The sequence below is a fragment of the Perissodus microlepis genome, chromosome 17 (genome assembly GCF_051167445.1).
Source record: "Perissodus microlepis isolate ML-2025 ecotype Zambia chromosome 17, ASM5116744v1, whole genome shotgun sequence".
Classification (NCBI taxonomy): Eukaryota; Metazoa; Chordata; class Actinopteri; order Cichliformes; family Cichlidae; genus Perissodus; species Perissodus microlepis.
In genome coordinates this window covers 12,520,547-12,538,301 of record NC_140477.1, presented here as the reverse complement: position 1 = coordinate 12,538,301, position 17,755 = coordinate 12,520,547, and the positions used below count along the sequence as shown (strand labels likewise).

Below are 17,755 nucleotides of genomic sequence, written 5' to 3'. Positions count from 1 at the left end.
AGTTTTATAAATGGACAGTTTACATAATGTTTTCAGAAAGAACTTAGTGTAGATGAAACTTCATCACACTAAAAGAAAGAGAACATGTAAGTTATTAGAAAATAGTTTTACTGGTCTGGTCTACTTAAGTTCAAATTAGGCTGCAAGTGGACCATGAACTAAAAGGGGGTTTGACACCCCTGCTCTGAGGCCTGTTTATATGATTCCAGTTATTATCCGAGCACACACTTGGTTCGTTTTTAGTACAGATACGTTGTGGTGTATAATGGTCCTAAAAACATGAACACCTTTCGTGAATGGAGCACAAAACACATCTGATTTCCTGAATGAAGGCACAAAAGGTGATTTGTCCACAGTAGGCTGAGGACTGCTACACCATGAGTCATCAAACTGTACTAACTTGGTTATTGCTACTTGCAGCTACAACACTGTGTTCCAAGCAACGGACGTAATGGTGAGGGAAGCAGGGTCCTTGGGGTATAGCAGTTATGGGACAAGGGAGTGCTGTTGTGCTGGACTTTTTAATTCTGTGGACGATATATTTCCAGCACAAGCTTGACTTGCATCGATAGTTTGCCCACGGGTGAGATGATGCACTGTGACTTTTGGCACAGTTTTAGCTACTCATCTCTTAAAGGGCAAAAAAATGGAAATTGCCTGTGACATAATGGTTTCCTGGCACTCTATCTTTGCGATGTCACCACTTCCCCTCCTTTCATTTTTCTATTATTTCTTTTTAATTTTTGGGGGTCATTAAAAGAGCCTCTGTACATTGTTTCATGTATCATATAGATAGAAAAACAATATTCACCGGGCAACTGAATATAGATTTTAAATGATTTGTAAATCCCTGCATTCTGATTGCTTGTACGCGACATCCCATGCTTACATTCAAACAGCACTGCAGATTGAAAATGTACTGTTCGCCTCTGTGATTTACTGGTACATAACATGTCTGGGTGCTCACGCAGGTCTTTAAACACCTGCATTATGCATGAGCTGCACATTTTATGCAATGCGTTCCTCAAAGTCTTTAGTATAGATCTGAGGCCTTTAAATAGAGTTTAAAAAAAAAAAGAAGAAACAATAAAAAGAGGGGAGGGAGGTGTAACTGCCTCGTAACCAACACTGCCTGAGGTAAAAATGTCTCAAATTAAGATGAGGATGTTTTCTGGCATTTGCAGCATACAACCAGACAAAGTGCCTTTCATTCAAGTTCACCCATTGAAATTCTCGTAATGGACTCTTCTGAAATCGTTCCAAAAGCAGCCGAGGAAATGCAAACAAGCTGTACGCGCTCATGACCTTCACCATATCCCACAAGCTGCAAAGATATATTACACAGCGCTACATAAGTAAAGATTTTAAATTATTTCATTATCATATCGCAGTCTCGAGGCACAAAGTACACTGCACACAAAGAAGACAAGAAATCAGAGAAGAAGAAATGCAAATCCATATGGTACAGAATAAAGTCTTCAGGTATAATCTTTAATAAAAGAAACCTTTGTGGGATTACAGGAGACATTTAGAAAAGAAGAAAATTACATCCACCGAGACAACAAAGAGTATGGATTTTAACATAATTAAGAAACAGGCAAGATAGTGGACTAGACTAAAAAGAAGAGACTCAAAAAAAGTGGCAAGAAAAACTTAAAACATCAGCCCGGTACGAATGACTTCCCTGAAACACAGGTATGTCATTTCTAACCAGGCCCGAGAAGCAGTTTCCTCAGCTGCCATTCCCGTTCCCTTTCAAATGGTCTGGACAGGTGTCGAGCCCACTCATTAAGGAAGTATCACTTTCTGTGATTGCCCATGTCATGGTCATTGTTCCCATCTCGACGCCACACAGCCTTCATTTGTTAAATCACAAGGCAACAATGACAGCAGTAAGCAATACATTGGAGAGATATTCGAGAGGTATGCCTGGAATGGTAATACAGTTGTGCAATCATTCCGTGTGCCTCCAAATGCAATTATATTTTAATTCTTTACACACTCTAATGCAACTTGTGAGAGGAATGTAACGGCACTAATTATTTCACATTAGCCAAAAACTCTTTGCAGAGACATGACAGCCAGGGACTCGGACCAAAAATGGCTCAAGTTAAGAGGAAATAATTTGCGAGAGCAGCAAAGGGATTTGGCAAAAAAAAAAAAAAAAAAGACCCAAATTTGAGAAACAATTTCAGAGTCAGCCATAGAAAGAACCAAATTTATTTCACTTCAAGACTCTACAGATGACCTTACTTTAATGTTAATCCCCAGCGTTTTTCCATTATATTGCCTGGTGGCTGCCATAGGTTATTTCACTATGAGAGGCCAAGAAAATGTGAAAGGATAGAGGAAAAAAAAATTCTGCCCTGGAAGCACTGAGCGTGGCATTAATAGAATAGGGACTGTCATCCATGGAAACCAAACAAAGACGGCAGTATGAAATTTTATGTAGATTATTAACAGAAGACTGAGAATTATCATGGTACATAGGTGATAAAAAAAAATCCTTCACACTACAGCAATTTTTTTTTAAAATCCACACATTTAATCTAATTTCACTGAAAGGGAAATATACAACAACATCTAGAATTTTATGCAAACAAGCGAGAGAACGCTAACCATATAAATCCTTTGAGTGAATTCAGCCAACTGGAGGTAAACTTCCTACAGCATGAACTCAGGGACAGAAGCTAATTAGCTTTGCTAAAAGCCCAATTATCTTGATTCATCCACAGTGTGTTCCTGTTTAGCCAGGTGTGTGATGTGCTGACTGCAGAGAAGACACAGCTTAGAAAGCAAGACAGGGACAGGTTTTTGCACCGTCTTTGAAAACAGGAGAAAAAAAACAACTCATAAAAAAAGCACACTGAGATGTTTGGCCTCCACTGTGAGCTACCAACTGACCTTTCAGAGTAAGCAAGAAGCAACTGAACCAAAATAAAGATCTAGAAAATTGCACTGTACCAATATAATCAGACATGCAAACAATGTTAGTCAGCCAATAGCAGCAAATTCGAGTTCTGTGATCTGCTTTGCACAGTAAAAACGGATGATCTGGGTCATGCGGTAATCTATACTTGTGAACAGGGCCTTTGGCAAAGTGACAGCTAAGTCGGCTGGACTTCCAAGTCTGGGGACCACTTGAGGGTAAAAAAAGAAAAAAAGAAAAGAATGCTGAAACAAGATTATGTACTTCAATCAGGCTGCTCCAAGGACACGTCACCTGGCTCACTGTCAGAATGATGCTGCTTCAAGTGCTTTTGACGGGTGCTGTTGATGGACGGGTGAAGTATTAGGAACGGCAGCACCAGATCCTGGGTTTATGTTTCCAAAGGTTTTCCCCCCCCCCTTCGAAAAGGGTACAACTGCTGCAGGTCCTGATTCATTCTGAACAGAGTCCAGGCCAAGGAACTGTCCCGCATGATCCAAAAACTGTAAAGCATCTAAAGATGCCAGGGGCATGACTGGAATTTGATTATTAGTTGAAGGACAGAGACGAGAAAAATAAAGCAGAAGGAAGGGTAAGGATGTGAGAAAACAGAAGAGATTAAAAGAAGGAGAGTGGTCTGTGAAGAGGGCCAAGTAGGACTGAAGGAAAGGGGCGGGTAGTGATGAAAGGAGAAGATTCCTATGACATGAAATATCTTTAACAGGGTTTGTCATATCCTCTTTTGCCCTTTTTTCCACGCCTTTTCTTTTCTATCTTCTTTTACCCACTTTGAGAGCCATCGGAGTGTATTAATCTCCTTCAAGGTTGGGTAATTATAGCAGCAAAGAAAAGGGGAAAAAAACCGCTTGCCCAACAGAAAGCACACTTTATCACTGAGCACCGATTGTTGATTCATCTTTTCATAATGAGGCCACTCCAATTACGAGCATGTTTCTGTCCTCGTCCAATTTATAGCTACTTGGTTGCCTTTTTTTTTTTTTTTTTTTTTTTTTTTTTAAGTAAAGGTGGGCCTTAATAGAATATTCACAAATAAATACACACAAAAAAATAACACTGCACATCTGCGAAGAGCTCTGACTAGCAGAGCACAGCCAAGAGCTTCTGGGAGTCTAAATTGATTTCCCCTCTCGTGAACCCATCGCTTAATTTCTAAGTATTTTATTTCATTTTTCTGTTTCTGAAATCGGAAAGTCCCGAGGCACAACTACATATCGACGAGCCAGCTCCCACACCTGTTCAGTCTTTAGGGAACTTCAATGAAAGCTACAGCCAACATTTCCCCTGTCAAAGACTCTGCTGTTACCAATCCACCGAGCCAAACTACCATTTTGTACAATTCATTTCTCTGAGCTGCAGAAAGATAGCCGTGGAACATAATATGACTAGCTGCAAAGAGATCTGTCTTATTACAAAGACAAAATGCACCCTCTTTGCAATGAGTCTTGTTTACACAGATGACTGCTGAGCGAGAGTTTGTTTTTATAACCAAAGGAGATTTTGAATATACACCAGACTACTTTGTTAAACCACGGAGGAGATTTAAGGAGGGGGCGTGACCATGGCGTGGCAGCGATCAAATCATTGTTAAAACACCACAAGATAAGTTTATACTCTGTCCCTGGGTCGGTCTTTTTCACTGAATTATAGGAATGTTAGTGCTGATAGCGTGATGATAATTCTTACAGGGGGACACACTTTAGAGATTTATGTAAACAATAGTCGAGGCACAGATAAATGTAATGGGGAAACAGGCTTTGGAGCAATTCCAGGTCTACAACTTAAGCCTTCTGCATGTTGTGTGAGATGGATTTGCTCCCAGGACTGTTCCAGATATTGTTCCAAGAGATGCTGATGTGCAAGATCAAAATGCGCTGAGCTCTGAGAAAAGGGGTCTTCTCCAAACCCTTTGGAAGGCTTCATTTAGAAGACAATCACTTTGTCCCATTGGCCTCATTGTAGCAAAATCTCATATTCGCTTAAGTCACTCGAACTAAGCAGTTTTGGTTCAGGATGCTACTGCAGCAAGCCTGAGTCCCTCCCCCTCGATGTCCTGCTGGACCACCGACGCTTTTCTTAATGAGTGTGTGCATGCATACACGCACACATGGGACCCTCTTCATTATGACAACCTTGTTTTCTCAGAGAGACGCCTGACGCAGCAGTACCAATGATGTCTTCCATATCCACTGCCGCAGGGACAATAAAGAGAGGGCAATGAGAAAAGAGGAAAAGAGGGAGGGCGATGGGAAGGGATACAAGCTACCATACCGAGCCTCAGCCTACACACAAAGACCAACCACCTTAACTTCAAAAGAGAAAGAAAGGCGGGGAAAAAAAATGCATGCTCTTAGCTTTTTTCCCTCAAGATGGTCTCTATGGGTTAATTAGAACACCAAGTCCCACCTTATCTGCCTTCAAGTTGCATAGTATGCATTCACACACAAATACAACTAACTGCCCCGTGCCCTGCTAACACAACACACTTTCCACTACACACATGCACAAACAAATCAGGCTGTGGTTGATTTGTCCACCGGTGCCTTTGGCAAACTAACATCAAACATAATCACCGTCTGTCTGGTCAATTCAGGCCCCATTCTGTTGCCTTTCCTCACGGCCCTGTCCGCACTCAGGTTAGCTCAAGTCAAAACCTTGTGGTGAAAGTCAATCTGTCTCAACACTGCAAGAGGGTTTGGAAACCGGTAGTGAAATTGTTATCGGAGGTGTCAGGAATGCGCCTTCATGCTGCAGTTAGATTTAACATGGCAGCGTCTGTGTGCTCACATCACTGGCAAGATGTTTTTCCTTTTTTTCGCCTCTTTTTTTTTTTAAATGTCAGACAAAAGATTCACCTGCGCACCACTCTATTCAGAGTTGTGAGAAATGGAAGACCTAGACAGAGAGTAATTGGAAGAAAAAGAGGAGAGCTGAGAGCAGGGAAGACACAAGAGTAGGAACACACTCACTGTGTACATGATAGATTCAGAGGAGGGGAAAAAGAACGCAACCCCTTCTTGGCTCTGGCACTACATCACATTTATATGGGGAGAAGATGCATTTGTGTCTCCTCAAGGACCCAAATAGGTGGACGCAAGTGGAAGAGCGAGAGGAGGAGAGGCATGAGCAAAAGAAATAAGTTACACAAATAGAGAGAAAGAGGACAATGATGACAGCTGGCTGGGCACCTCGTGCATCTGCCAGGGGTGAGTCGTGGAGCCATAATGAAAATGCAGGGCGAGATCAGGATCACTGTGAGAGAGGCCTCTATCCATCACAGATTTCCCACTGAGAAAAGACAGCTTCAATGAGAACTGCAAATATGTGGCTATTTGCAGAAGCAGATGGAGTATTTTCAGATCACTGTAACTCTAACTTTTAGCACTGCATCTTATTAATGCACTTTAGTCACATTTATATTGCCACTGGGGTGACTTGGTGCAATTTCTCAGCATTATTTGAACAAAAAGCTTTTTATTTTATTTTTCTCCACTCACTTCTGAAGGATTATCATTTCTCAAGACAGCACCTTAAACTCTACTAATAAATGTATTATTGGCACTGATGTTGAAGGCGGAAAAAAGAGCTGCTGGATCTGCGATGGAAGAAATAGCCCACACATGGACACAGTACAATATGGCCACAGGCAGGCAGATCTAAGACACTATGGCTCAGAGATGGGAAAGCCAGTAAAGTAAGCACTGATGCTGCTGCTAAGCCGGATGACATCTTGAGATTTACTTCCATCAGCAATTTTGAACCTAAAGATAGCTAGCTTTGGTTAAATGAAGTTTACTGTGCAATTAACATTTGAAAGCTTTTTGAGGGCCAGTTTAATGCCATTTGGGACTCTAGTCATTGTTTTGTAGGTTGTGCAGTAGAGCTCTTGCAGCATCTAAATGAAACCTACCTTCTCTTTCCTCTGTCGGCACCCCTCCTCTGCTGCAACCAGGGTTTTGTAGTAGGCACTGCGCTCCGCTGTGAAGTGCACCTTGGACAGAGCATTTTCTACCAGTGCCACAGACAGATTCACACCTTCAATGTGCAGCCAGCCAATGAAGTTCCCTGCTTTGTCCATGCTTTCCACTTCAACTTCCACCTGGAAAACCACAAGAGGAGGAGGGGGGAGGGAGGGAGGAACGAGAGGAAGAAAAGAGGCTCAGTTAATGTTCTGTATCAAGATTAGGTTTGAGATTCGTTTACAGCAATAGGAGGGAGGGGGTCCCCCTGAGGAGACATCACTGTTCTTAAATAGAAACATCAATGAAGACCTGTGAGCTTTCTATTGATTCAGTACCACACATATGCAGATCCTGTTTCATTCCACTGTTGTGGACTTCCCATTGAATCTGGTCTTGGTCAGTACTTTCATAACTAGAGAAGCCCCCACCCGCCCCAGCAGCGACTGCTCGTCTAAGCACACTTTCAGAATAACTTGAGTGTTTGACATTTTCAATTAAGCATGACTGTCAGCTTTCAATAACGTGTCTATTTAGAAATCACTGGGCCTGTGATTGGCCTGCACAAACAGTGGAGGCTATTAGAGGCTTTAAATTAGTGTTGCATATGCACTTCAACCTTAATTAAGAGCCCACATTTCTTCATCCTATTTTTTTTTTAAACAACGCAAATCATTTTCAATTAGTGACAGCTAAGTTGCCATTCCCTTAAGTAAACAAATGAGGGCACCCAAATTAGCTAACCCTGCTGACAAAGTAGGAAAGATTTCACAACATTGCCGTGATGGACTACAACCAAATTCTGCCTATTCAGGCTAATTATCTATTCATTACTTTTTGTTTCATAAATGATGGACGACCAGGAGGCGAAAGAAAAAGGACAAAAAAAAATCAATAGCATTTTTCTTTACTCTAAAGCCTAAAGTCAGCGAGAAAGTGAGAGGGCAGGTGTGCTGAGGAGATAGGACGTAGTCAAGCGATTAAGACTTGGACTGCTTAGCCCTGCAGTCACAAGGGAAATCTGAGGGGAATTAAGTTTGTAAACTGCTCTGCCTTGTTCTCAGCTGAAGTTAAAAAAAAAAACAAGCTTTTATTACTGAATGTATAATCTGTTCTTTTATTAAGCATAAAATTGACAAGCTATTCATATAACAGTGGGACACATATTTCCACTTTCTGGATCCAGTTATATTTGGATAAAGCGTTTTCATCAAGGGTTTGTTCAAAAGCGATATAATGTAATGTAACACCACTTGGTACAGTGGCATATCAATGAGGCTCTTGTTTTCAAACTTGGCAAACTATGCTGAACAATTTCATATTTACAGAAAACAACCTGTTTTCTACCAACTAATAAAAACACAGCAGTACTTGTTTTTAACATGTAAAACGAGCAGCTAAAACATTGGCCTGCCCTCCCAGGACAGCAATGGAGTCTAAATTCACTCGTACCTCATCCGCCTCTGTAAAATCTTCATTACTGTCTTTCTGTCTTCCTCGCTGCCATCTCAGATACTAACCCCATTTTATCTTTTTTTTTCCTCCTCTAAGTGGAGAAGCAGTTACATAACTAGGCTATAAGAGCAGCACCGGTCCTCTGAGTATCCAAATGTCAAATGGGGAAGTGGGCGAGTGCTGGAAGAAAAGAGCCAACTTAACTGTTACCAGCTTCCATTAACGCAGCAAATGCAAAAACAAAAATAAAACAATGCTGACAACTAAAAGCAACACTCATAGCTGGGAAAAAATCCAATTTGAAGGAAAAATAGAAACTCGACTAGAAGTTGTCTAGAAGCTATGATCGGAGCACGCAAAGCTCCAAAGCAAAAAGTGTTTATGCTCGCTGTGGGGAAAAAAAAAACAAAAAGCACAAACCAGGAGACACGAGGGCAACTCTAGTGTGCTCAACAGAATGAATGAAAGCCTTTTGGCTACCCATTTTTCTTTAACTCTGACCGGTCCTTTACTTGGCAGGAGATTCTAGCAAACATTCAGTTATGAAAAAAATATCTCGATCTGAGCTATAAAGACAGGCACACTAAGAGATAGAATAATATTTCCACGGGGGGGGGGGGAATTATACACTGGAATGTTCTATTGCCTCAGAGAATCATAATCCACAATTATTCTCTAATTATCATATTTTGGAGGAAAATATAATTTTCCAGGCCGTGTAGAAACTATTAAATGTGATGAATATCACCAACGTGAGGAGAAAATACCCAGTTGAGTAAGTCGGATCAACCATCTGTAACGAGAACTGATTTAAAAAAAGAAAAGCAAAAGGAAACAAAGTGATCCTAAGAAAACACTTTTTCAGTCACAACAACAAATTTGTCTGTGTGCTTTCCTGGACCACTTACATGGGAAACTTCATTTACCACATACTGCCAACCTTATGCAAAGAAAATGAGCCTGCCTGAGCTGATGACGACAAGATGACTCTTGTCTTTGCCTACAGGGATGCTGTAAGAGCACACAGCATTAATAACCACCAAACAGACCTACTGAGAAATGTCAGTAATATTACAGGATGCATGAGCTGAATGGAAAGCACCAGCAAAGACAGCAGGCTACAATCACACACGCCAGCCTGTCATAATCAAAAGGACTATACCCGGACAGGTCAACTTTAATTAGTCAATCAATAGAAAATGATTATAAGAATGTTTTTCCCTGACTGAAGTCAAAATAAACAACAAATGCGTATATTGAGTGACCACAAAAACCTGAAAGCATATGTAAAACTGAACTGACATTTCACCAGGCAGGGGGGCAGAGATAAAAGAGGCTTAAAATCAATGGCAGGATTGAAGCCTAATACTACCGTTAGCGCAATATGTGGCACACAGCACTACAGAGCAGAAAAATGGAACAACAGCTCCTTTCTCCATTGAGCAGTCACTGCCAATTAAGAGAATCTATCGCCACCTTGTCTTCGCATTCTGCTTTAGATTGTTATTTTTTATAATAATACTCTCATCTGTTATTCACCTTTACCTGAAATGCCTTACTTACCATTAGTGAGGCTCAAATACCTTAGACTGTTTTGAAATCTATCAACTTGTCACAGGACTTTTTGATGTTTTTGTCAATTTATAGAAGAATTTATTATTTACATGAAGTCGATACATTTTATAGAAATGATCACGTAATGATTCCTGCAACCAACATATTTCATTATCTGTATTTTGTGCGGAGGAACAGTGCCACCCACGAGCTTTGGAGCTTGATCTAAAGCATCAAGAGTTTCACAAAGACACAGAGAGAATTCAAAGTTCTTCTTTCCTTCAAAGTAAATAGCTTTGGTCACAATGTGCAGAGGACAGGGGAGGCGGAGTGGAAACTGCTTTGAGTAGAGCCCAGATGGTTCCCAGCGGAGGCCTCATCTGAGCCAAGATGGCTCCCGTCGGAACACAAATGGGCTCTGGTAATCTCATAAACGCTGGGATTGTGTCGACACAGTGGACAGAAAAGAGAAAAAGCAAACTACGCATACGCACAAAACTAAGCGTGTGTGTGTGCGCGTGTGCAAGTAAATACACATGTGCACTCGTTGACCAGTACAAAACACAAAGCCATTTGGTACAACTGAAGTGAAACCATGGCCCAAGGGCATGTTTTAAAACTGCAGAAGATTGAATTCACTTAGCTGTTTGAAAGTGAGGAGAAAAAAAACACAACAAAACTAAACCACAGTTGGTGACACATCATGTCAGGGCCAAACCCACACTAAAAAGAAAATGAAGGAATACAGTGGGCTGGCAGTTTAAAACCTGCCATGCAAAGGGATCCAAACAAAAGATGTTTTAAACACCTGGAGGGAAAAACGCCAGTGGCTAAATAAGCACAAGGTACAGAGAACAGGGCGTGCCCATTTCTCTGTGAGCCGTTTTAGACCCCATGAGGTCGAACGTGGCGGGTAAAAAGCTTGTTTTAGCAATGCATTATGTGCTATGCATCCAAAACAGCTTCCTGTAGGCATTTATGCAAGGCACACAAGAGAATAATCTACTAATCAGAGCTTTCAATCATCACTGACAGCAGCTCCGTCACAACTTACATCTCAGTTTTAGTGCATGATCCAATTACTGAGATCACAGTTATCACCATAGAGATTTACATTTATGAGTGAAATTACCAGTTTTGGTCATAAAAGTTTAAAGCCCGAGGCTTTGTCACTAACAAATATAGTGTATGTTCAGAGTGTACTCTAGGTCGCCGCTGCCGTGTGAGCGGCTGCCAGAGAGGAAAACGACTCAAAAAGTCTGTTTATCAAAGAGGGCTCTGTAATGCACAGAACATTGGAAAAACAGACTGGCAGACATTTAGGAATGTCTTTCTTTATTTTCATTAAGCCACTAGAAGGTGGTTGCTTTTATAGTGGTAGTACTCTACCACTTAGAGACTTGAGAGTCTGCAGCTGAGTGTCTGTATCTATAAAATATATTCAAAAGTTAAAACAACCAAACAAAAAAAACAATCAATAGTTCTTAAGTAGCAATGCTACTGTAACGTTGATTAATAGCATCACTTTTTGTCCACGTATCTTTTAATGTCCCTCGTGACCTTGACTCAGAAAAAATGAGGCAAGCAAATGGATAGAATCTGTGTTAGAAACAAAAAGGAACACTTAAGTCACTCCCACATACCCTTTGCTCATCCAGCAGAATAAGCCATCTATCAAACTGAGCCTTGGTGAAGATTGAAGAAGTGATGCGGAGGTGTGTAATGCGCACGTATGTGTGTTCTCCTTTGTGTGCAGGGGCAAAAACATCAAACCTTCTTAGAGCAATGAGTGGTCCTAAGCCCTACATTGAGGTGCAAAGTGGGCAGGGGGGAAAGGAGTAATCAGATAATCCCTATACCTTATTTCATATTCCAAACCTTCCCTATTCACTTAAAAGAAATCACAGCCTTCAGACACTTAATTCAGAGTCATGAATGTCACATGAAAAGGACAAACTGTCCTTTTCATGGGCACATGAGGATTTAAGGAGAAAAAGCCAAGCTTTGAATTGGTCAGCTTCAGTGCTCCAAGCCCACTCTTGCGTGAAGACTCCATTTGTGGGTAGAGCACCCCAATCCAACAAAAGTCCATCATCTCTCAATAATTCCCCATGCATTCCCGCTTATATTGATCATTTTTCTAAGAGGGCACAAGGAGCTTATATGGCACATGTGCAGACATACACACAGAAATTTGTTCAGATTTACACCTCAATTAAAGTTTCATAAAGGTATACAGTTTGAGCAGGTCATTTATCAAAACTGCTAACTGAACCCAGCTGTCGACAAATAATGAAAAAACTGCTACTAAGTTAAATTATACATAATAATTTTATAGTTGTGATTACTTACTAAAGCAACAGCATGTAAAAGGGAACTTTAACATGTGCGAGCGCAAGTAAGTATGAGCCACCTGGGATTAGTATTTTAGTGTGGATAAGCTGTAAACGTGCTAGGATGTGCTAGCATCATGTCTCTAGTGTTGTGGCCACCGTCAACCTGTAAAAAATTATTCCTTAGTCCATTACTGTTAGTACACGGCAGGTCCATAAACTGCTGTTAATGGGAAACAGTAACACAGCATGCCTGGGAAACAGGGGAATTTGCAAAACCCTCAAATTAAATTCTTTTTTTTTTTGGGCAGGCAATCCTACTACAGTTCTTTACAGATAAATGAGGCAATTTTAAGAAAAGACACCTCTTTTTAGTGTTTAAAACCTAACCACTGGTGAAAACAAAGGTTCCCTGAGTTTAAAACAGGTTATGTATGTTAGCGGGTTACTGTGGTGGAATCAGGAGAGGAAAAAGCTAACTGGTTCCAGGAGAAATCTATAAATATAGATCACCTTTAAAAGAACGACAGCCAGAGAGAGAGAAAGAGAGAGAGAGAGCAAGAAAGACAGACAAGAATAAATGAATGAATTAAACAAACTGCTATTGATTGCTTAATGGCACAGATCAGGCAGAGATCTAAGTACTTTGTTAATGGGGGCCTATAATTTAAAAAAAAAAAAAAATCTTCACATTGAAATTGGCTGATGTTCTTTCCAACACAGGTGAGTGATCAAAGTGATGATTTATGTAGTCCACACTTCATAAAAAAATGTAATGAGAGGAAGAGCGGGTAAAATAGGTCACCAACCATCAAATGTCGGAAACATATTGATGTTACTTCTGTTCTTTTATTAATATCTGCAAATATTAATAGGCTACATTTTTTCTAAACTTACTCTGTTTATTATTTTTTAACATATCCAAGGCTGTAATACAGACAATGGTAGCCTGAAAACAACAAACATTTTCTGATGTGGGATGCCTATGGCTGTGGGTTATTGACTGTACAGCTAAAGCTCTGGCACCAACAAATTCCAAACTAGGTTAGTTCAATAATTGTCAGATCACAGGGTCAGGATAAATGGGTAATTGTTTAAATATGTATACATATCTGCAGTATAAAGGGATCAAAAAAGGAAGGGCTTGTTTGTACAGCTATAAATGACTTGTTTCTGTGCAAGAACTTCAAATAGGTGGAAATGTTAAAAGAAAGAAACAGTCAATTTGCTGTATGGTGTAAGGTGAGGATTGGCTTCACCCTGGCAGGATATTGCTGTCCAGAGTGCTCACTGCAGAGCTCGAGTGAGTCTCAATCTGGCTGTCTAAACAATTTGGTGCCAGAAGGACTTTGGGGACTCACTCACTCTACTTCCTTACATGCCCAGCATCTACAGTTATAGACATAGCTGCTTTGAGGAAAACAAATCTTTTACTGGCACTACAGGAAGTCAACTAGCATACGCTCCGGTCTTTCAGATTTGAGTGCTTCACCCTGGCCTGACATCCTGTTCCTGAAGCAAACAGTCAATTTCTTTCAAATCTAAGGAGAAGCGGGTGAACTTGTGATGCCAGATTCTGAAGCATAAAAGGACACGATTACGACTCCCCGGTGAAAGAAAAGACTAAGAAAAAAAGTCCAGGCATCAGCAGACTTCAGAGGACCTTTGCAGCCTTTTGGCTGACTTGGACAGAGATTTTATCATTCGGCCGAACTGGGACTGTGAAGACAGGGTTCACAGAGAGGCAAGTATGAGAAAAATGCATATTTTTGCATGGCTCTCTTCCTCATCTACTGCGTATATCTGAATTAAACCGTGAAGTCATTACCGTAGAAGAATGCTGTCATTTTAACAGACAAATGAGGTACATGTCTGAAAAGGGCTTTATGCTGCTTTACAATGTCAATGTACAAACTCAGCATCCTGTAGAAATAAAGGTTAACATTTGTTCTTTGGGAGTTGTGACCTATTTCAGCAACGGCTGGTGTTGCTTGCATCGAGCTATAACATACCAGCTGGACAGGAATGTGTTTGTGTGCGTCTTTGTGAGTGTGTTGACTCTCCCAAGGGTGATCAATGTGACTCAGGGGGTCCCATGCATCACTGTCAGTGGCAGGCTGCTGTCTATCGGAGAGGAGGTTGGGGAAAAGTCAAACAGTTTTTCAAATGGCCAGAGCCATTAACAGTCAAGCAAGCAAGCATGATCCCCATCATTAAACCTGCCTGATGCCAATTAAAGAGTTTTCCTTTCATCAATAGATAACTGACATTTCCCATGCATCACTATTCTAATGATAGACGTGAATGAAGGAAAGCTGGTGGAAAGAGTTGAATAGGAGAAACAGAAACATGGGAATAGTAAGCCGCGTGATACTAATACTATTCAAGTAAAAAAGATGGGAGAAACGATAACATAGAAGTCTTACATGTTTTTTTTATGAGTCTGTTATTAGGCCCTGGCATCACTTGCCTTTCAAGTAGGGCTGCCACGATTAGTCGACTAGTCACGATTACGTCGACTATCAAAATCGTCGACGACTGATTTAATAGTCGACGCGTCGGTTGAAGCTTTGTAAGCTCACAAAAGACGCAGGAATTAGTAGGATTTAAGAGTGTAATAACGGACTGAAACAGAAGATGGCAGCACTGCATGTACAAGGATGCCAGCTGCTGTTAAACCCCGAAGAAGAAGAAGAAGCTGTGTCCCAGAATTCATAGCGTGGCCCTGCGTAGTTTCCAACAATGGCGGCAGCTAGTTAGTTTTAATATTACTCTTATTATTCTTTTTGGGTCGCAAAATAAACGTTTAACATATTTTCAGGCGAGAATGTAGCTGTGTAAACCTCAAATATCTGCTCAGTTTATCAAGACACCACATATTTTCAAAAGCGATCTGACGTTTTCGGAGACGTCTGTTACCCACTAGCTCGATAGCGAGCCGGGGGCAAAGCTCACTAGAGCTGTGAGAACACCGGACTCCCGGCAGATCGTTTTCAAACCCACCGCCGTCTTTCGCTACTCAGGTTAAACATGATATTTAAGCCATTTAGATAACTTAAAATGTTATTGTTTCCCTTTTCTTAGTATTTTATTTGTTCCTGAGTAAATCGGTTTGGCTGAGATTAAAGTTATAGTTTTTACACAGAATAAACATCAAGCAGACAACTGATTATCAGAAGTGTGAGATGCTCGAGAATATACTCCGGTGTCCTGTTATATTTTAGATAGCAAGGAGTTTATTAAACTTCACCAAAACAATCTGCAAATTTCATTAAACTTTAATAAACTATCATCTTGTCTTTATTTTTAGTTAGCACAGACCTGAAACACTTAAAGCTGTAAGCTAATGATAGTTATATAAGAGCAGATGCTGCTGGTGCAATAAGCTGTAGGTTTTACGTCCAATGGATGATGATCTGATTAGTCGACTAATCGCAAAAATAATCGGTGACTAGTCGACTATCAAAATAATCGTTTGTGGCAGCCCTACTTTCAAGCACAGATCAACTCTCTTCACATCATGTGGCATTTGTTGAAAATGGAGAAAAACAAGAACACAGTTTTAACCTATTTCATAAGTAGCCATTTAATAAGGTGGTTCCGGATTGTAACTATAAAGCCTCATGGAAATATAGTAGATACAGCCAACTGAGAGGAGACGAAGGAGCAGACCCAGGGTATGTTGAAGAGATTATATCTCTCAGCTTGCCTCACTTTCCCCTGAAGAGCTGGAGCTTGTGGCATCTCAACTTAGACTCCTGCCCCCTACCACCTAGATACGAATAAGCGGTGGGAAATGATTTGATTAGCCACAATATAAAAACCACTGACAGATGACATGTTAAACATTGAAAATGTAATCAATGTAAACCTTGATCCAACTTTAATGTGGATCTAACTTTAACATGTCCCACACTTCTCCAAACACAGGCAGTGTCAGCCTCCCGCAGATGGACAACGTGCCCCGTCATACACCAAAAACTGCTCAGAAACATCTACCCTCTACAATCCCCAGATCCCAATCCAACTGAGCATACGTAGGATATGCTAGAACAAGCCTGACCCACAGTGGACGTCACCAGGGCAAACTGTTAATGTCTTGGCACCCAACAATACAGGATGCTCCCAGAGGTCCAATGTCAATGCCCCACAGGGTCAGAGCAATTCTGCCTTTGCATGAATTTCACAAACAATGCATACAGACCGCATTGTTGTCTTTGTTAGGTCTACTATACCCCAGTTTAAATGCTGATGATTCTGTCTGTCGTGCATCTCGAAAGGAAAAAAAAAAAAGTGGGGAGAAAAGGATTAAAGCCAGAGTTCTGTTCACAGTCTAAGTGACTGGCTGCACTGAGAAAGTTAAATATAAGAAGAACAGCTTTTCTTTTTAGAGAACGGCTTTGAAAAACTAAGAGTTCATAGAAAATGTGTCAGAGTAAAGACTGAGAGAAAGAAATCAATCGATCAGGGCAGAATCTGCTGCTGTCCTCCAAAACAATCTACTGTAGACTATCATACTGTGTATTGCTGACTACACATAGCATTTTAACTGAAGTATTATCAAAAAATCCATCTTTTTGCCAGCGACTTCACATGAGAAACCAAAGAATGACTTGAATCATTCTATCATGGTGGCAGCTACTTTGCCATAAAGAGCCCTTCAACAAGTAGTAGATCTTACCAATGAATTTGGTGAATCTAAGACCGAATAGTGCCTTTTGTAACATTAATCAGATTCATGAAAAGGTTGTAGTAAACTGCATGAAATTTAAATGCAGCCTGGTTGGAACCTGCAGGCCTTCATGATGCTCGTTGATCTTTGTGATAGTTTTCCTTTGATTTCACCTCAAAGCCAATACATGTGCAACAGTTACAAATCACAGATCCCGTGGTCCCAACACAGTCAAAGGGTCAGCAATACTGTGCAGCATAAAACCTTTGCCAGAGTAATGATGACCCAAGAAGGTGCAGCATCAGTGTATGTTACTAAATCTGGTCTGATAGCTCAGTAATGTTGTCAGGATGGTTGATCCCTTGAGTAACAAACAAATCTTTCGAAATCCACAATCTGAAACAGTTACAGTCCAAATGAATATTGCATTACTTATAACAAAAAAAACAAAACAATTTTGCTATGAAATTCATTAAATTTTTGAATGGGAGAGGTGCTTTTTTGAATTGTGTGTAATGGGAAAAAAGGGTTGACAAAATATATATGATAAAAGCGACAGCTTCAAAGAGGGCTTGAAGATAAAAAGGTAACACTGCAAGGGTCAGGAAAACTAATCATGCTAAACCTGTAGCTAAATTAGTTTATAGATTATTTGTTATCTAGATGAAAGAACAGCACAGTCCTTGCATAGCACAAGACATAGCTGAGAAAGAGCAAAGCTCCACACTGGCTCTAACAGCCTGGTTATTAAAATCAATAACAGCAATAACTACAATCCATCTCATTTTTAAGGAAGGGGGGACATGGCATTCGGGTCGATGAATATTGAGCTACA

At 40.6% G+C, this 17,755-nt stretch overlaps 1 protein-coding gene across 1 annotated transcript in view; it reads right to left on the bottom strand.

The window, feature by feature from the left end:
• snd1 (staphylococcal nuclease and tudor domain containing 1) overlaps positions 1 to 17,755 on the bottom strand; it is a 178,402-nt gene that overhangs the window by 59,888 nt on the left and 100,759 nt on the right. The window contains exon 17 of the mRNA XM_084909460.1: positions 6,858 to 7,046. Coding sequence (XP_084765586.1) covers positions 6,858 to 7,046 — 189 coding nt within the window. The remainder of the gene's footprint in view (positions 1 to 6,857; positions 7,047 to 17,755) is intronic.